This window comes from Microcaecilia unicolor, chromosome 8, assembly GCF_901765095.1.
Source record: "Microcaecilia unicolor chromosome 8, aMicUni1.1, whole genome shotgun sequence".
Classification (NCBI taxonomy): domain Eukaryota; kingdom Metazoa; phylum Chordata; class Amphibia; order Gymnophiona; family Siphonopidae; genus Microcaecilia; species Microcaecilia unicolor.
The window spans coordinates 198,664,649-198,685,653 of NC_044038.1; the positions used below are offsets into that span (position 1 = coordinate 198,664,649).

General features: G+C 43.5%; 1 protein-coding gene across 2 annotated transcripts in view; it reads right to left on the minus strand.

Moving 5' to 3' along the window:
• Positions 1-21,005, minus strand: part of ARFGAP1 (ADP ribosylation factor GTPase activating protein 1) — a 42,614-nt gene that overhangs the window by 15,270 nt on the left and 6,339 nt on the right. For both annotated transcript variants that reach the window (XM_030211198.1, XM_030211197.1), the window contains exons 2-6: positions 11,659-11,722; positions 10,755-10,864; positions 9,216-9,387; positions 8,411-8,511; positions 7,594-7,671 (exon numbers count right to left, since the gene is read on the minus strand). In XM_030211198.1, the coding sequence (XP_030067058.1) occupies positions 7,594-7,671; positions 8,411-8,511; positions 9,216-9,387; positions 10,755-10,864; positions 11,659-11,718 (521 nt within the window). In that variant the 5' untranslated portion in view covers positions 11,719-11,722. The remainder of the gene's footprint in view (positions 1-7,593; positions 7,672-8,410; positions 8,512-9,215; positions 9,388-10,754; positions 10,865-11,658; positions 11,723-21,005) is intronic.

Below are 21,005 nucleotides of genomic sequence, written 5' to 3' on the forward strand. Positions count from 1 at the left end.
CTAACTGCTTTTGCCACATTCTCTGGCAGTGAATTCCAGAGTTTAATTACATGTTGAGTGAAGAAATATTTTCTCTGATTTATTTTAAACTAGCCGTTGAGCCCGTGAAAATGGGCTACTTTTGGAATGGGGGGGGGGGGGGGGTTCTGAGCCCCCCCCCCCCCCCCCGGAGTCGCCGCCGCCCCTCCACCCGGCCCGAGCAGCACTGTAAACTTACATCAGCACGCAGCAGCAGGCACATCAGCAAAGCTGCCGTCGGGGCGGGCTTCCTTCTCTGCCTGTGTCCCGCCCTCGTGTGATGTAACATCGGCGAGGGCAGGACAAAGGAAGCCAGATGGCAGCTTTGCTGATGTGCCTGCTGCTGCGTGCTGATGTAAGTTCACAGTGCTCGGGCCAGATGGAGGGGCGGCGGCAACTCCGGGGGAGGGGGGAGGGGGAGCGGTTCCGACGTCTGCAGCATGCCAGTAGAGACTTCCCTCTCTGTCCTGCCCCCATCATCACATATTGAAGCGGGGGCGGGGCAGAGAGGGAAGTCTCTACTGCGCATTTGCGAGTGAGTACGGTCACTCGCCGTTTATATGTTTGATTTACTACTTTGTAGTTTCATTGGGTGCCCCCCAGTGCTAGTATTTTTGGAAAAAGTAAACAAGCGATTCAAGACTACCTGTTCCACTTCACTGATTATTTTATATACCTCTATCATATCTCTCCTGAGCTGTCTTTCTGCCAAGCTGAAGAACCCTAGTTGCTTCAGCCTTTCCTCAAAGGGAAGTCATCCCATCGCCCTTCTCTGTAACTTTTCTAATTCCACTGTATCATTTTTGAGGTGCGGTGACCAGAATTACACACAGTATTCAAGGTGCGGTCGCACCATGGAGCGATACAAAGGCATTATAACATCCTTGTTTTTATTTTCCGTTCCTTACCTAATAATACCTAACATTCTATTTGCTCGCTTCGCCGCCACTGAACACTAAGCAGAGGGTTTCAATGTATCGTCAACGATGACACCTAGATCCTTTTCCTGGTCGGTGACTTCAAATGTGGAACCTTGCATCATGCAGCTATAGTTTGGGTCACTCTTTCCCACATGCATCACTTTGCACTTGCTCACATTAAATGTCATCTGCCATTTGGATGCTCAGTCTTCCAGTCTTGTAAGGTCGTCTTGCAATTTTTCACAATCCTCTTGTGATTTAGCAACTTTGAATAACTATGTCATCAGCAAATTTAATTACCTCACTAGTTATCTAGATCATATATATGTTAAAAAGCAGCGGTCCCGGAGGAAGTTCCTGTCGGGGATACAAACGGATATTCAAGCATCCAAGGAAGAGAACCCAGAGCATATTGCGATGCTTGGTTCCGACCTCAGAGAGCTTGGAGGCCGGGTGGAGGATATAGAATTGAAAATTGATGAACATGCAGACCTGATTTTCTCCAATACTTCTAATATCCAAAATATGGCAAAACAGCAATCTGATCTGCTATATAAGCTGGACGATTTGGAGTGCCAGAGGGGGGACAGAGGATGTACTGGCTATAATCCATGCCATATGCACCACCTTACTGGGCTCCGATGCGGTTTCTGTCCCATTTGATTTGGAGACAGCCCATCGCTCATTGGGACAGCACATGGACAATAAACCATGAGATATAATTGCTCACTTTGTCAAATACTCGGACAAAGAGCCTGTACTTACCCACACCCGTCAAACCCCTCACTTGGAATACAATACCTATAAAATCATTGTGTTTCAGGATTTATCTCAACTTAAACTGTTACAGAGTCCACCGATGAAAACCACCTTGGATATCTTAAACAAGGAACAGATTTCATACAGTTGGGGGTTTCCATTTTCACTAAACTTTGCTTTGAAGGGTAAGCAGCATCAGGTACAGTCATTAGCAGGTGCGTGGAAACTTTTATATGATGCGGATCTTTCTGCCATGGAGTACAGTGGCACCTGCTATGAAAGCTAAACTTTAGAAATGGCAGCGGGTTCCTGCTTTAGCTAAGAAGACCTTGACAAAAGCAAAGGCAGTGGCTGTTGATAAATGACCAACATCAGTTAGGCAATTTTGCGCTCTCTTTTTATTCTTTGCCATGTGTCTTTTTTTACTGTTTTTGTCGCTTGCAGACTGAGTTCTTTTTTGACAAACTGTTTATACACTTTGCCTAGGGACTGTGGTTCTACCAGTGCTAGGAGTTTGTGAGTTCTAGTATGTATGTGGGTTGTATGGTTGGAGAGTGGATATTTTCCGGTCAGTTATGCACATAAATAAGTGTGTGTTTAAGTGTGTTGGGGATCGAGGTTGTTTGTGTGCAGGGATCTTTTGGTGTTGTGGGTCAGTTCCTCTGTATCCCGTAGATAGGGTCATACGGGCCAGAAGTCTGGTGTTTGTTACATGGGTGGAGAGGGGAGGGTGGGAGGTGGATGGGATTACAACTGAGTTGGAATGTTGGGGGGATATTTTACTGGAAGGGGGGCCTGGAAATTCGGGACGACTTGGAATGTGCAGATTAGGTATTATGTTTTTGCACTCCATTAGTTTGGGATGACTTGTGATTTAAAAGTTTTATCTTATGTAAAAGGTTTAAACATGCCTCAGAAGCGTCAAAAGCTCTAAAGAATTGCTCCACTTAAAACCTCATGTATTCCCACAGGATACAAACCTTCTCTGTGCTCATAAGAAGCTCCTCTCTCACCCTTGCTATCACCATATTTATTACGCCTCAGCTGCTGACTCCTCAAAGTGGGGGTGGCTATTCTACTACATTCTTCTTTACAAGTGCAAGTTGTTAAGATCAAACGTGATCCCCAAGGGACACTTTTTGTTTCTTCACATTACTCTCAATCAAGTAGATGTCACATGGGCCTCTATCTATGCCCCCAACGACCACCAAGAGGCGTTTTACATTCGCTTGCAGGAAGCTCTTTCCTCATTCCTTCAGGGTTTTCTAATCCTTGGGGAGACGGCAACTTTAATACAACTTTGGATCCTTATCTTGATCGTTCCAGTGGGGCCTCTAGACTTGATTCTAGGATCTCTTCTGCCTTGGGTTCTCTTGTAAGGTCATTGCAGTCAATGGATGCATGGTGTGCTTCTCACCGGAGAGAGCGTGATACTCCTACTATTCTTCTACTCAAGAGTCTCATTCACACATCAATTATCTCGTTTTAGATACAAGATTGGTTGAGATGGGCACGGACTCGAGTATAGGGAATATAACTTTTTCGGATCACACACCGATCTGGGTTTTCCTGCCCTCTTTAAGGGAGGAAGCCAAAGATGTAACTTAAATACTCTTTTACTACACGATGCAGAGGTATTGAGGGGTTATAGAGCACTCTTAAAAGACAATTTGGAAATTAATCGTGATTCAGAGCCTTCATTGGATATATAGTCTGTGATGCCATGAAATAAGTTTCTCGTGTTTACTTCTTACAATTGGCTAGTAGGCGAGCCCATCTTCAACGAGCACAACTTGCAAACTGCTTAGACACGATCAGACGCTTAGAATCCAGCCATAAACTTACAGGCTCTTCTGTGGTGCTGTGAGAATTGCGTGCAGCTAAGCTTCAACTGGATGCTATTTACTCTGAACAACTAAGTTTGCTACAATCATACCACAAAGTAAGTTCTTATGGGTTTACTTACAAAGCTGGCCATTTGCTTGCTCTGAAACTCCGCAAACAAAGAGTGGACCATATGAACTGCCGAGTATGTGATTGGAAAAGGCAAGGTTCTGACTATTTCTCAGATTCATCAACATTTCCAGGATTTCTATCAATCTCTTTATTCACAGGAAATTCATACTAGCCCTGAGGCTATTTCTGATTACTGGTCATCACGTAATCTCCCCTCACTTACTGCCAAACATGCTGATCTTGACCAACCGGTTACTCCGATAGAAATCCAAAAGGTTATCAAAAGGGGCTTCCTTCTGGGAAAACCCCTGGGTTGGATGGGTTCCTGAACAAATTCTACAAGACCTTTGCTGTGGACTTAGCTCCCCTTCTTGTGGATCTTCTTAATGGGGTTCATTCAGGGGAAGCTTTGCCACCATCTATGATGTAGGCCTGGATTGCGGTAATTCCGAAACCTGATAAGGATCACTGAATGTGCCTCATATCGACCTATCTCATTTTAAAATATGGACATAAAGCTTTTGGCAAAGGTTTTGGCTAACTGCCTTGCAACTGTTCTAGCTTCTCTTATATACCCTGATCAAGTGGACTTTGTGGCTCATCACCAGGCCATGGATAATGTCCGTAGAATGATGGATTTGTTACACCTGGTCAAGCATGATCAGATTCCTATGTGCCTTCTTAGATTAGATGCCAAGAAGGCTGTTGATAGAGTCCATTGGCCTTTTATGTATCGGGTTATGGAACAATTTGGTTTGGATCCCTCCTTCTTTGGCTAGATTCAGGCCTTTTATAATTCTCCTAAAGCATGCGTTAAAGGTGGGAACACTGCCTTGTTTTCCTTATCTAGAGGAACTCGCCAGGGATGCTCTTTGCATCGGTGTGTTCACATCCTGACACTGGTATCTGCATTGCTAACCAGGAGCATAAAATGGCTTTATTTGCTGATGATGTGCTTCTATTACTTGACCATTAACTTCATTTCACAATCTTCTGCAGGTCATCGAGGAGCACTCTGTGGTCTCTGGGTTTAAGATTAATACGAATAAATCAGAGGCCCTAAATATTACCTTACTTTCGAGGCTCTTGGACTCCATACAGCCTTTCTTTCCTTTCCGATGGACCACACATGGGCTACGCTACTTGGGTTTTTTTTTTTAATCTCCATCTTACTCCGACTTATTTTCTGCTAACTATTCTGGTTTGGTCCGAGGCCTCTCTCGTGATTTGTACCGCTGGGAAGATTTGGGTCTCTCCTGGTTTGGTAGTACAGCTACAATTAAAGTCAATATCTTGCCCTGATTACTTTACCTATTTCAGGTTCTCCCGCTTCAGTTATCACGGGGATTTCTCTCTAAGCTGCAGGATTGTATTACTTGCTTTATCTGATCTGGTAAACAACATCGCTTAACTCAATCCTTTTTATACCAGGATAAGCAGAGAGGGGGGTTGGGAGTCCCCAATGTCTTCTGGTACTATAGGGCAGCTCAGGCACATGCAGCTCTAGAATGGTATCAGACTCACTCTCATAAAATATTCATTCATTTGGAACAAATGTCTCTAGGTTTGAGACCATTGGGCATCCTTATGTGGCTTCCATGTAAACATAGCCACCTTGGTACTGGGTTGTGTCCCTCGATTTACACTACTTTTTACTATTAGGACACTTTTCTCGAAACCAGATTACATCTTGTCACATCTTGAGCCTATAGCTTTTAATCCTGTGTTCCCCCCCCTGGTGTTATCACTCGTTGATATTCATTGGGCCTCAGGTCTTGGGGTCAGATTTTCGATGAAGGCGCCCTGCTTAATTTTGCTTCTCTGTTGGAGGAATACCCTTTTGTGTCTCAAGACAGATATGCTTTCCCTCAGCTATCTCACTTTCTTTCCTCGCCATCCATCCGCTCTCATACTTAGGTAGGTCTCTTTTCTGGAGGACTTACGTGAAGACTCGAAGAGTACTCAGGGTTTGATTACTTGTAGTACCTTTCTTCATAATCACCGATCTATACTCTGCACTGCCGGAATTGGCAGCATGAGCTGGGCCTGGAGCTGGGAGACAATGAATGAAGCACTCTAGAGAAGGCATTGGTGAAGGTGTGTCTCCGCAGCTTTTAATGAAAATGCTGTAAAAGTGTTATTTCACTGTCATCTAACGCCTGCCTGTCTTCAACATACATTTCCAGGACTCTCGGGCTTGTGTTGGAGGGGCTGTGGGGAGATTGGTACCATGGGTCACATTTGGTAGACTTGTGTCAAGATTCGGGCCTTTTGGAGAATGATTCAACATAGACTCCAGAGGTGGCTGCACCATTCCATTCCCTGGTCACCAATTGTTTTCTTTTTTCCTAAGAACGACCCAAGACTACCATCTCCTCAGGCCCTTTTTGGTGCGACATGCAATGTGTGCTGCTCGAGTGACTGGCAGCGCACTGGAAACAACCTGATTGTTCCCTCACTGGTGAAATGGCTGAACAAACTATGGTATATTTGTGAAATGGAGTGTTTATTAGCTGTTCGTCAATGCTCTCTTCATAAATGAGAAATTACTTGGAAACCTTTTATTAGTCATTCTTCTACTTGAATGCTGCTCTCGTGGGCTATAATTATCTCCTGTTCAGTGCCTCCTTGGTCAGAAGGGGGTGAGGGGGAATATGGTGTTACATTCTTTCTTAAAAACCTTAAAAATTTTGAAGTGCATCGTGTTTACCTTACACTGTCAGGATTGGACTGGGAGATTGGATGTATCTGTTGCCTCTGTAATTTTACAAATATCTCCTATACTGCTATATTGTCATCACATGGATGTTTTCCCCTCCATTCTCTGACATTAATAAAGACTTCTTATAAAATTTTAAAAAACAAAACAAAAAAGCAGTGGTCCCAGCACAGGCCCCTACGGAACCCCTTTACCTACCCTCCTCCATTGAGAATATTGACCACTTAACCCTACTCTCTGTTTTCAAATCCAAAATAGAACACTACCTCCTGTCCCATGACTTTCCAATTTCCTCTGGAGTCTTTCATGAGGTACTTTGTCAAATGCCTTTTGAAAATCCAGATACACAATATCAATCCACGTTTGTTCACCCCTTCAAAGAAATGTAGTAGATTGGTGAAGCAAGATTTTCCTTCACTAAATCCATGCTTATGTATATGCTCTGTGATTTTGTTCTTTATAATAGTGCAGACTCCCTAAAGGCAAACACTCACCCCTCTTTCTACAGTCACAACTTCCCCAGCACACGGTGCAATTTGCTCCAAGTTTTGGGATACAGTTCGTAATATCTGATAGATATTTTTGTCATTATATGTTTTGCCATATTATAGGTGTTCCATGTACAGCAGTGATGTCATCCAAGGCCACTTGCCATGTTTCATCCTGGGTGGTATGGGAAGGGTCATTAGCACTGAAACCCTCTGCTGAACATTACCCTAGAGAGCAAATGCAAAAGCTGACATTTCTCTTCTTTCAAATACAGATCAGCTCAAACTCGTTTTAATGACATTTTCATATGTTTCCCAGTCAGCACCACCAACCTATCTTCTCAGTCATGATGTGAGGTCAGATTATTGAATCTGATATGTGCTCTATACTCAGCTTGTAATACCATCAGAACTTAATTTGCACTTCCTTGGGGAGGAAGGGCCCTATTCATACCAGTTCAAGAGAGTATTCAGACCAAAATATACTGTCCAAGTCAGCCCCTACTAAACACAGCACTTGTACATTACTGGACCCATCCAATCAGTCAAAGGTTGAACCCACTAAGTGCCTGGCAATACATGCAACATAAGGAGGAAGGCAGCTCTGACCTTCAAAAGCTAGTCCCAACAAAAAGGTATAATCTTATTTTAATTATTTTTGTTCCATGTATTACATAGGGCATCTCAGTCCGCACTTTTAAGGCCTGTCTGTCTTTTGTGATTCAGGACTTACCTTTGGTAGGAGTTAACATCATCATTTAACCAGTCTTCAAACGCCTTGTCTGCTGGGCCTGCTGCATTCTGCGAGGAGCTGCAGAGATTCAGACAGAGAATTAAGCACTGTGCAGATAATATGAAGTTGTAGATATCCCCTCATAAGATGCCAACCCAGCAGCTACTTCAGCACAGGCCTCATGTATCGTATGAAATCTAAAAATCTCTATTCAAAAATCACACCAAAAAAATCAATCAGAAGTCATTATTACCTTAACCTTGAGAGCCTACGCCCGAAAGCCAGTCCCAGGTGTGTGCACGTCATAAATGAAGAAGACATCTGCTGTGTTTTTAAAAGCACTATCCCCTAATTCTATAATCTTAGTGTGCAATGGCGCTTACATTTATAGATTACTAGCACTTACACATGTGAATGTAGCACGCAAACGCAAAGGTGCATACACGTAATTTATAGAAGTGCAAAATTTATGCGTGCCTTTTACAAAGCGTAAGCAATAGCACCTTTAAAAGTCAGTATGCAAACGCAGACCTATGCTCTACTCTATAACATAATCCGAGTGCCCAGATATTTGCACTCAGCACCCTATATTTTGGTTTCCACATTTGGGTGACCATTACAGAACTACCCGACACAAGCAATAAAATATGAATGAAAAGGTACAAGGGCATCTTATCCTTAAAAGAACACTCATTTCTGTCTTGGATGGAGTTATGTAGGTTCCTCTTACTCCAAAAAGCCCAGATATGAACAATGTTCCAATGGATAACTGTCCTGTTACCAGTGCTACAGGTGTTAAAGGAACACAATGACCCACCGTTGTGCTGGTGGGAGAGAAGTCTTAGGTTGAGGAGGGATCCAGTTCTTGGCAGCAGATGTTTCAACAGACCAGTCTTTGCCGTCAGCCAAAGTAGCAATCTAAGGAGAAAAAGAAAGAAAAACAAGGTAAAGCCACAAATCACAATAAAATGAGAATTACTACCACAGAGTCACAGAAATTTGAGCCAAGTTACAACTACAAACACCTGCTCCAAGAAGCCCCAATCTTCTCCATCTCTATGTGCTGAGTTTTCAAATACTCCACTAGTTAAAGGTGATGTGACACACTATCACAGGGAAACAGTGTCACAGAACTGCTATCAGTCTGTTTCCTGTATTAGTTTCCATAAAACCCTCGTGTATCTACTGGATCCTTTCTTGGTGGAGTGAGGATTGTAAATGTTACAAAATAAAATATTGAACAAAACCATGAGGCTGAGCAAATTAGAGCGCAAATCAAAATATCTGTCACTAAGGACAACAAGGCCCGATAAACGCACCTTCTAAGGATCCAATTTTCACTAACGGATTGGCTGATTTTAGATTTACCACCTCTTCCAAACACAAAATCCAAGTGAGCTACAATCAGGTTAATACAAATTATTTCCTTATCCAGGAGGGCTTACAATTTCAACAGTACAAAAGGAAATGGAGGGTAAAGTGACTTACCCAGAGTCTCATGGGAAAAGTAGGATTTGAACCTTGGTTTCCTTGGTTCTCTGCCTGCTGCTCTAACCATTAAGCTACTCCTCCATGTTTCTAAAGACACAAGAGCTGTTAGGTTTCCATTTCAATCTTTTTACCTTGTCCCTATAGAGAGCTGCAACCTTGCTGTTGTACTTTTCCTGCATTGTCCAGCAGGGGTTGTAGTCGTCCTGGGACTCCAAGAACTGCCGAAACTTGGCATTGCCTCCGGCTTTCATCTTCTCCAGCTCCACATCCTTCCACTTGTCCATGGTGACAGAGCGCACAAAGCTGCAGCAGAAACATGCAGTTCTCACATTTCAAAACACACTGCAAAAAATGTTTAGCATGCAAAAAACACAGGGATGTAGCCCATCTCCAAGTCTTGCATCCCCCAGGGCAGAGAGCTTGAAGTACAAAGAACAGGGGTGACCCTTCGTGGTTCAACTGAGGGGGCTCAGTCTTGGAAACACTACCCCTTCTTCACTGGCCAGCAAGTCACCTAAGCAGCCTTGGTAAGGGAGAAATAAAGGGTAATGAAAAGAGGGAGAGGATAGATGTGTACGAAAGACCTGCTGAGCTCATAGCAATTCTCCCTACACCAAATCACACAGAAGCAGGAATGAAATGATGCCCCTGGGACTCAGGATTTCCCTCATGCTCTGCATTGCAGGGGCCCATCAGTGCTGGCACAAGTTTGTTTTTTTATACTTGGCTAAATCATGCTGGTTGATACTTGGCCAGCCCAGCTGATCATAAATTGATGAACCTCACTGGAAAACATCAGGGAAAAAGCAATAACATTTGACAGTGTGTTAGGAAAGTCTCATTAGGCAGGCATCATGACCAATAACTAATAAGAAGGATAATATTAAACACTGGTGATTTTTAATTTTAAACAAAGCCAAATTTGGTGACTGTCTGGCCCAAAATGAAAGGTCAGCAGTATGGTACAAGAAGACCCATGCATCCTGCTTTGTTTTGTTTTATTCGAGAAAACATTCAGTTCTGTGCATTGGCCCCATGACCCAGGCCATAACATTAGTCACTGTCACACAAGGGATTAGAGTTCAGATCCCCTATCAACAGAACAGACACTGGGGGCGAGGGGGCACGCAGGCCTATGGAAGGATGAGAACATTGTATTGTGGCGGCTCCTGCTGACTCAAAAGTGCACCTCAGATGAAGATCAAGTTTGCATATTGTGTATCACTTCATTATATGCTACGAGTGAGGGTGCTGTGCATCTCAAGGGGGAGGGGGAAACATGTTAAGATTAGCAAGTTAAAGCCAGAAGTATTGCTCTCAGTATTTAACATATATTGTTCTAAGACTGCACCATATTTAGCTACCTATATGTGGTTGACATGATGGCAAACTGCCAACCAGCATTTAGGCATGAATGACTATAACCTGAAGAGTGGCCGTGCAGCTTCGCACTGTGATGCCACTCCAGTCTTTGGGTCGGCAAACGTTTCATAGAGCTGCTGGGCATGCCACCTGGGGGTAAGAGGGGGGGGGGGGACTTAAAGAGGTAAAATTCGGGAAAAGCCAAATTTAAAAATATATTTGTTCAAATCAGGTAACAATTTTTTAATAAGTTTTCAAAGCAGCAGAAGAGAGCTCATTTCTTGCTGATAAGACCACTCAGGACTCACCTGAGGTGAACTCCCAGTCCTCGATGTTTCCCTGAACACTCCAGGCAGATCCAAATCCCATACGTCACACTCACCCACTGTGGGTTAAATGCACCACACTCAAAGCAGAGCTGCAAGACATAAAGCCAAAGCATTCTGTGAGCTACCGAGAGGTGGGTCTGTCAGATGGAAAAGGAAGTAGCTAAAAGTCTTTCGCATAAATCTAAGCTTTCATACCACTGAGCACAGGCCTGTGGAAGTGGCCTAGAAGCAGCAGAACCATCTGATCAATTGTATAAACAAGCCAAAAAAAAAAAAGTAATGACTCAAAGCACATAAATATTTCTACCAGAGCTGGAAATCTCCCAGCAGGCAGGTTATCCATGTGCCTAAAATTCAGAAAAGCAAAAAATGAAAATGAAGGAAAAGAAGTAAAAATCAATATATATCTATTACATACACAAAACAACTGGTAAGACAAAAACAGCAACATAAGAAAAGGAAGCTAAGGAAAAAAGTTCATCGGCGCCTATGTTTCCCAAATATATGTGGAAGAAAGGTCTTCTATTATTTGTTTGATTTGGTATTTTGATTATGTACAGTATAATTTTTATTTTAGAATGGCTGTCAATTAGGTTTACTAATTTTATTTTTGTTTTACGATTATTGTATTTGTTTGGTGGTGTGTCCTGTACCTTTCACTCGCTACAACAGTCTCCCACACACTGCCTGTTGTGAAATACAAAGTCATAAATAGAAAGAGCTGCTGTCCTATCTGAAACTAAAGTGCAGCTGACTAAGGGCTGCCATCCACAACTCAGGATTCAGAAGCTCTGAGGAGGAAAGATCAAGGGGAAATGCATGGCCATGAGAAGTATACGACTCCCAGGCAATCTCAGGAGGTCACAACACAGACTTTGCTTACGTTGTTCTCATCTTGTGCTCGGACTTCTTTAAGCACCTTCCTTGTCCGTGGGCTTGCCATGGTGCTAGAAGAGAAAAATCATGCAGAATATATTTTTGAATTTATTTGATATACATGTTTTTTGAGTTATCCCAAACAGTACAACAAGATAATTCACACTATGAATACATAACAGTCATTTTTAATTTCCTACTACTACTAAACATTTCTAAAGCGCTACTAGGGTTACGCAGCGCTGTACAATTTAACATGGAAGGACAGTCCCTCCTCCCAAAACAAAAAACGAGAACCCCCCTCTCCCCACTATTTCACACACACAAACAGTACATCATGTGTAACCAGCAAGGAGAAAGATCTTCAAATACTGATTGAATTATTTCACTGTGAAGACTGCAGTCAGGGACAAGGCCGGGGGGTCCATTTATTTATTTTAATTAAAATATTCATAGCCCGCCTATTAACTAGACGTGTTACAAAAATCACATGCAAAAGACAATCAACATATAAATAGGTGGGAAAATGTGGGATACAAATGTAACAAATATATATATATATATATATATATATATATATATATATATATATATATACATATATAAACATTAATGCATGCTGTCTTACACAGGGCCCAGATAAACAAAACAGGCCATGCAGCAGAAAAGATCTTGAATCTTATATGAAAGAATTTCCAGCCACTCTCATGCCTCATCAAATATCACCATATCCTTAGTTACACAGAGGTCAGCCTGGAGGTTGTAGCAGAGTGTGTAAAACATGGTTACAGGGAAACCAAGAGGCTGTTCAAGGGAAGGACTGAGACATGAACTGATACTGATGAAAGCAAGGGTGACCTCAGTTTGGAAGAGATTTCTGCTAATCTTTTCACAGTGGATCATACAGATGCTGCACTCTGTAGTAACATCACTGTACCATTTCTTGCTTGGCCAGTGCAGACTGATCTCCTGGAGCAAGCAGGCAGTCTCTAAATGCTATAATCACACCATCACTGGGAAACCTCACAATCTCTGCATCAAGAAACAAAATACATTCACGCTGTTCTGTTCCATTTCTATCCTTAATGGATTTTTGGATCATTAATCAAGATATCAAAGGTGAACAGCTTCAGTGTACTTCTGCTTAATGAAACCATGGATGCCGGTAGCTTATGTCTTTCAGTATTTTGCATCTACTGCCTTCTCTGGAACTTGCTTGAAATGGCACAGGCACATATTCCTACTAACAGTGCTTTCCAAGACAATTTCTGCAACTCTACCATATGCTTTGATTGTAACAGTGCCACTGGGAATCGCCAGGAAGCAGAAAATCACCTTTCCCTAGTCTAAAAACTTCCATTTCAAAAAGACCTCAGATATTGTGTGAACTGAGTTTATCAGTCTCAGATTATTCCTCGACATGGATCATCTGTATTAGAATTTTTCAGAAAAATCCCATGTTAAACAGCTATGCTGACTTTGCCTCATAAGCACAAAAGGACATGAAATTTACAGGCATCAATAGCAATCAAGCAACTGATAGGTGGCAATAAAAATGAAGATGCTGTGATGATACCAATTTCTGAGGAAGTGAACAGCAGTCATCCTTGCAGTAAACATAGTAACATGGGGCTCAGAGAATCCCCTCCTAGTGCTAGAGAAAGGGGTGTGAGGCTTCTGCACTGTTCCCTCCCTGCTCATCAGTGCTAAGTTGGCCATTTTAAGCTTTCTTTGGATAGTGCAGTTGAAGCTCATTTTATTTTCTTTTGCCTGTTTTTCTCAAAATAAGGTCAGCAGTTTGGTACAATGAGATCTAACTGTAACCTGAAATATCTGACCTTCACATTGTAATATAGCAGCTTCTGGCAGATGACCACCTCTTGGTCCAGTTAATTTGCTGTCATCACTAGATCTCATAAGTACATAAGTATTGCCATACTGGGAAAGACCAAAGGTCCATCGAGCCCAGCATCCTGTTTCCCTCAGTGGCCAATCCAGGTCACAAATACCTGGCAAGATCCCAAAAATGTACAAAACATTTTATACTGCTTATCCCAGAAATAGTGGATTTTCCCCAAGTCCATTTAATAACGGTCTATGGACTTTTCCTTTAGGAAGCCGTCCAAACCTTTTTTAAACTCCGCTAAGCTAACTGCCTTTACCTGGCAGTGAATTCCAGAGTTTAATTACACTTTGAGTGAAGAAAAACTTTCTCCGATTCATTTTAAATTTACTACATTGTAGCTTCATCGCATGCCCCCTAGTCCCAGTATTTTTGGAAAGCAGTCTTACCACTATCTTATCTGCCCCCGGGGTACTTGCATTCTACGGTCCTGCTGGATCCAAGCATTTGTTCCCATTTCAGTAAAAAATAACTCCCACTGGACCTTCTCCCTAGCCCATGAACAATGCCTCCTTGTACCTTATAGAAGGTTTATCAGGTTTATCACATTTTTATTATCACATCTGCAACCAATCCCTTTCTTCCAGTGGATTTTCTTAAGACTCTGTCTAGGTCCCGTACAAGTCTCATAACGCTGGTACATTTCAAGAACAATGCATCTTACTGAACTTAAGCTGCAGAAATAAATTTTAAAAAATTGAAAACTGCTTTTTGCTGACTCACAGGTACAAATCAAAGTAGGGTATACACAAAAAGTAGCACATATGAGTTATCTTGTTGGGCAGACTGGATGGACCGTGCAGGTCTTTTTCTGCCATCATCTACTATGTTATGTATGTTTACACCAGAGATGCAGCAGTAAATTTTAGCTTCCCAGTTTCAATCCTGCTTTCCTTGAAATTTCTCTCTTTCAGCTCTTATTTAATACCTAATACTTTACTGGATGGTGTCACATAATGTGAAATGGAGGTATTGCTACATATAGAGAATTCGGACCACACCCTGAAGCAGCGATTAGCGAAACATACCACATGTAGGTGGTGAAGGTGTCCGGTTAATGCACTTTAAACTATTTGGAGTATAAAGAGATGTGAGTGTGTAACTGAAATGAGAAGATTCTTTTAAAGCATGAAGCTGTAAATGTAAGAATACAAAGTTGGAAGATACATACCTAAGAATATGTTTGGAGATAAAGAATAAAGTTTTGTATGGTTGGAATATAAAGTGAAGATGCATCGTGAACTTTGTTATTTATTTATTTTAGAACATTTATATCCCACAGATTCCCACCATGGCAGGCTCTATGTGGCTAACAACAATAGGAAATGAACAAACTAATTCGAAGTCAGAACAGAGAATAAAGTACATCTTAGGTGGGGGCAAACAACTGGGGGTACAAAAAAAAGAACTGTGGGAAGTTAAGTAACAGAGGAGTATGTTCTACCACATAGATAAGTCTTAAGGGACTTCTTGAACAGAATGTGGTCGGTAGTCTCCGTTAATGTTGTTGTTGTTATAAAACATTTAAAGGGTTTAATATTATCTCTACATTGAGTTACCTTTGCTGATTTTTTTTTAGACCAATTAAGACATTTAGTGTTACCCCTAGCACCCACCTGCGGTTATCTCTGTGGTCACCTGAAGGATCTGGCCAAGCATTGCCCAGGCCTGCCTGTGCACGTGACCCTACACTGGCATACCCTTCACCCACCTGCTGGGTCCCACTTGCCTCTGGACAAGTTCTACCACCCACAAGTTATTTCCCCGGTGGTCTCTAGAGGTACTGAGGCCACACCTAGAAAACACCCACAGACTGCGAACATAAACTGACAGGATTCTTAGTCAGTCCAGAATAACAGAGCCAACAAGCTAATATAAAAAAAAAAGTAGAACAGAGAACGGTAAATGTTTAGACAGCAAACAGGAACAGGTAAAACAACAAGGATTTGGTGTTAAATCTAGCTGAACACTTTTATTACCTAAGTAGTACTTAGGGAGGTCAGGGAAAAAAAAACTGCTCACAGGAATTGAACAGGGCCTCAGTGCAGGTCTACTCCCTCCACACTCCCAACTGAGACTGGGGAGTTCTCGCACATTCTGGGCTACAGAGCATTAGCACTAAGGCTGTTTGACCAATGACACTGCAGGTTACTTTTCTCTTTTGGGGAATGTAGCTAAAAAGAAAACAGCCCTCTGTTACAGCTATAATGCAGAGGTCAAACACCACCTGCTGGCCAACCAAGGGAAAAAAACACTGAAGGGAAAAAGTGTCATAGGGCAGCAATACAAAAAAAAAAAAAATCACAAGTAGAAGCCCCCTGTTCCACCACACTTCCCCACTTCAAGACAGACCACAGACTGCGGTCTGGTTAGAGTGCTGGTCAGGTCTCAACAGTCCATCGTCCGGGCAGTCGTGGCTCTTTCTTCCTGGAGAGTTCATTGGCATTGCCATGTTCACTGCCCTTATGGTGCTGTACGGTGAAGTTATACATCTGTAGGGACAGACTCCACTGAAGTTGCTTTCCACTCTCTCAAGCCAGACCTATGGATTGTGATCTGTGATGACAGTAAAGTGTCGCCCACGCTAAGGCCAGGCATTTTCTCTCAATAATGGTATACACTACCTCCCTGTCCAGGAGCTTGCGGCTCAGATACACAATGTGGTGCTCTTCCCCTTTGCTCTTCACTTGATTGAGCACAGCCCCGATGCCATATGTTAAGGCATCAGTCTGTACCACGAACCTTTGATGGTAGTCCAGCGCAGCTAGTACTAGAGTGGTAGCTAAAGCAATCTAACATTAGGAAGGCTGTTTCACACCCTGGCAACCAGGAAATGATTTGGGACAGTCTCTTTTTAGGTCAGTCAGGGGCTTGGCTATGGTGCTATAGTGAGGCACAAACTTTCTGTAATACCCTGTAGTCCTGAGGAAGGTCAGTACTGTACTTGCTTTTTGGTTTTGGGAGTGGGCTAATTTTAAATAGCTTCTACCGTAGCCAGGGCCGGTCTTAGCAAGTGCGGGGCCCTATGCAGACCAATTTGGTGGGGCCCCATCCTAGCCCCGCCCCACTGTAGTCCCACCCCCACTGTAGCCCCGCCCCTACCCTAACTCCACCCCACTGATAAGATTATTCCATTTTTAGAACATTTTTTTATTTATGAAATTTCAAATAAAGACAAATGAAGCTAAACTTGTACAAAAAAACTGATAGAAATAATAAGCACAATATTGACCACTTAACCCTACTGTTTTCTTTTAACCAGTTTTTAAATACAAAATAGAACACTACCTCCTGTCCCATGACTTTCCAATTTCCTCTGGAGTCTTTCATGAGGTACTTTATCAAATGCCTTTTTAAAAATCCAGATACACAATATCGATCCACGTTTGTTCACCCCTTCCTTTCTGTACAACAAGCCCCCATTCCATAGGATGTGACCTTTACGGGTCTCATCAGTTGGCTGACAAGTACTCTGCTGCAGGGTTTCCAGGTTAGGGTCAGAATGTTGTGCATCCTGGAAAGCATGTTTCTATCCTATATCAGTATCAATAGCTGGAAGGGACTCTGCTGGTGATTGTCAAATCAAGTTCAACGGTCTGATCAATAGTTGTCCCAGATATATCAGGCTGTCCCATAATGAAGGCCTCGGTCACTTCACAACTGGTTCTGCTGGAAACACTGGAGCACTTCCTCTTGTTGCTTGGTCAGCAGGTTCCACCTGGATGAACTCAGGTTCTGAAACTGGAGAGGTGGTCTCTGCTGGTTTCGTCTGTTGGGCCACCCATGTCTGACTCTGTTTGCCAGTTTTGGTGCAGGGACTGGAATGCTCTACACTGCTTACTTTATTTTTGGCTGACTTCTAATATCCGCTACCTACTTTCCTGTACCCGCTCCGCCGAACGCCTCTGGCGGAAATCTCGGGCCCTTGCTGATTTCTTACACTTTAAGTTCATGCTGACCTCCTTCCAATCTGCTCTTTTACGTGCCAAACAGGATTATTATATCCAACTGACCAACTCTCTTGGCTCTAATCCTCGACTTCTCTTCACCACATTGAACTCTCTCCTCAAGGTGCCCCCTCCATTATCTCCTCAGACCCTTGCTGAATTCTTTCACAACAAGGTTCAAAAGATAAACCTTGCTTTCTCTACCTCACCACCTCTCCCTCCACTAGTCCGTTCCCCTCCCTCTCCTTCCCCTCATTCCCTTTCCTCCTTTCCTGAAGTTACTATTGAGGAAACTACACTTCTCCTTTCTTCCTCAAAATGTACCACCTGTTCCTCTGATCCCATTCCCACCCACCTTCTTAATGCCATCTCTCCTGCTCTTATTCCTTTCATCTGTCACATTCTCAACCTCTCACTTTCCACTGCGACTGTCCCTGCTGCCTTTAAACATGCTGTGGTCACACCTCTCCTTAAGAAGCCTTCACTTGACCCTACTTGTCCCTCTAATTACCGACCCATCTCCCTCCTTCCTTTTCTCTCCAAATTACTTGAGCGTGCTGTTCACCGCCGCTGCCTTGATTTTCTCTCCTCACATGCTATTCTTGACCCTCTACAATCTGGTTTTCGCCCTCTCCACTCAACCGAAACTGCGCTTACTAAAGTCTCCAATGACCTATTACTGGCTAAATCCAGAGGTCAATATTCCATCCTCATTCTTCTTGATCTTTCCGCTGCTTTTGACACTGTCGATCACAGCATACTTCTCGATACCCTGTCCTCACTTGGATTCCAGGGCTCTGTCCTTTCCTGGTTCTCTTCCTACCTCTCCCTCCGCACCTTTAGTGTTCACTCTGGTGGATCCTCTTCTACTTCTATCCCTCTGCCTGTCGGCGTACCTCAGGGTTCTGTTCTTGGTCCCCTCCTCTTTTCTATCTACACTTCTTCCCTTGGTTCATTAATCTCATCCCATGGCTTTTCCTACCATCTCTATGCTGATGACTCCCAAATCTACCTTTCTACCCCTGATATCTCACCTTGCATCCAAACCAAAGTTTCAGCGTGCTTGTCTGACATTGCTGTCTGGATGTCTCAACGCCACCTGAAATTAAATATGACCAAAACCGAGCTTCTCATTTCCCCCCCCCCCCCAAACCCACCTCCCCGCTCCCCCCGTTTTCTATTTCTGTTGATGGCTCTCTCATTCTCCCTGTCTCCTCAGCTCGAAACCTTGGGGTCATCTTTGACTCTTCTCTCTCCTTCTCTGCTCATATCCAGCAGATTGCCAAGACCTGTCGTTTCTTTCTTTACAACATCCGTAAAATCCGCCCCTTTCTTTCCGAGCACTCTACCAAAACCCTCATCCACACCCTTGTCACCTCTCGTTTAGACTACTGCAATCTGCTTCTTTCTGGCCTCCCACTTAGTCACCTCTCCCCTCTCCAGTCAGTTCAAAACTCTGCTGCCCGTCTCGTCTTCTGCCAGGGTCGCTTTACTCATACTACCCCTCTCCTCAAGACCCTTCACTGGCTCCCTATCCGTTTTCACATCCTGTTCAAACTTCTTCTACTAACCTATAAATGTACTCACTCTGCTGCTCCCCAGTATCTCTCCACACTCGTCCTTCCCTACACCCCTTCCCGTGCACTCCGCTCCATGGATAAATCCTTCTTATTTGTTCCCTTCTCCACTACTGCCAACTCCAGACTTCGCGCCTTCTGTCTCGCTGCACCCTACGCCTGGAATAAACTTCCTGAGCCCCTACGTCTTGCCCCATCCTTGGCCACCTTTAAATCTAGACTGAAAGCCCACCTCTTTAACATTGCTTTTGACTCGTAACCACTTGTAACCACTCGCCTCCACCTACCCTCCTCTCTTCCTTCCCGTTCACATTAATTGATTTGATTTGCTTACTTTATTTATTTTTTGTCTAGTAGATTGTAAGCTCTTTGAGCAGGGACTGTCTTTCTTCTATGTTTGTGCAGCGCTGCGTACGCCTTGTAGCGCTATAGAAATGCTAAATAGTAGTAGTAGATTGTAAGCTCTTTGAGCAGGGACTGTCTTTCTTCTATGTTTGTGCAGCGCTGCGTATGCCTTGTAGCGCTATAAAAAATGCTAAATAGTAGTAGTAGTAGTAGGGGTTATCTGGACAATCCACTTTGAAATGTCCTTTATGCCCACACTGGTAACAAGGACGTTCATGCCTAAAGTCCTTAGATTTTGGGAGACAACTGGAAGGTTTGCCGACTGTCTCCAAGGTTGCAGGAATATTCAACTTAAGGGCGGTCAGATCCTGGTTGCTGTGGATATTAGCCACAAAGATGTCAGCCATTTCAACTGCCTTCTCCACTGCATGGGACTGGTGATCTCGAACATGCTCCCTCACCTCATCTTAGCTGGATCACAAACTCACTGTGGGTATCATCCACCCCCTTTTGCAAAGTCTGAAACTTTAGTCTGTAGGGCTCATAATGGCATAACGGTTCAACAAAGCTTTGCACATCTCCTCAAACTGGGAGCATGTCTCCATGGACAATCCTTGGAATGCCTCAAGTGCTCTACCAGTGAGCTTTCCTCCCAAATAGCTGCTCCCAGTCTTTCTCGGGAATCTCATTGAGGTGGCAAATTTTCTCAAAGGCAGTTAGATGTCCATCAATGGCACCTCGTGTATCAAACTACACAAACAAGTTGGGCCCGATCTGGGTTGTGAATCCTGCCTTTGGCATCGGCACAGAGGATGGGCTGGAGCCTTGGATATGAGTCATTTCCATCTCCATCTTCTGCAGCTGGAATTCATGCTTCTCTTGCTGCTGTCACTCTACTCATTCCGCTTGCTGCTGTCACTTTTCCATGTAGATCCACAGGATTTCAGCTGGTGAGGGATCCAGCACTGCTAGCTTACAAGGAGTCTTGGTTTCCCCCCCCCCCCCAGGAGTGGGACTCAGAACAAGCGAGTGCTGCATCTGCTCCTTGCCGAAGTCATCTGGTTGCTCTCGTGTTAAGTCAGGCATATCCGGTGTCCGACAGCCACTGCCATTCACCTTAAGCACGCAGCTAATCGCCTAACAGTACCCAAAAAGAAACTGTATGGGGAAGGGGACCCTGTTGCTGATGTACTCGTTCACTGTGCTCTGTGTCTGGAAGCTGCAGATAAGATTTTTTTTTTTTTTTTTAAATGAATCAAAATGTGGATGGTGACCCTCAACTTACAAACTGAGCCTGACAATCCCACCACTCTGCCACCAGAAAAAGGAGTCTGTCATATAACGCCTTAGCGTTAACCATAGCACCAACCTGCGGTTAACCCTGTGGCCATTTAGAGGGTGTAGCCCAGAACTGCTCGGGCTTGCTTGAACCTGTGTATGTGTCCCTACACTAGCATACATTTCACCCACCTGCTGGGTCCCACTTGCCTCTGGACAAGTTCTGCCACCCGTAAGTTATTTCACCGGTGGTTTATAAAGGCACTGGGGGCCACAATGCTAAGGGTCTCACAGTTCCTAGAAA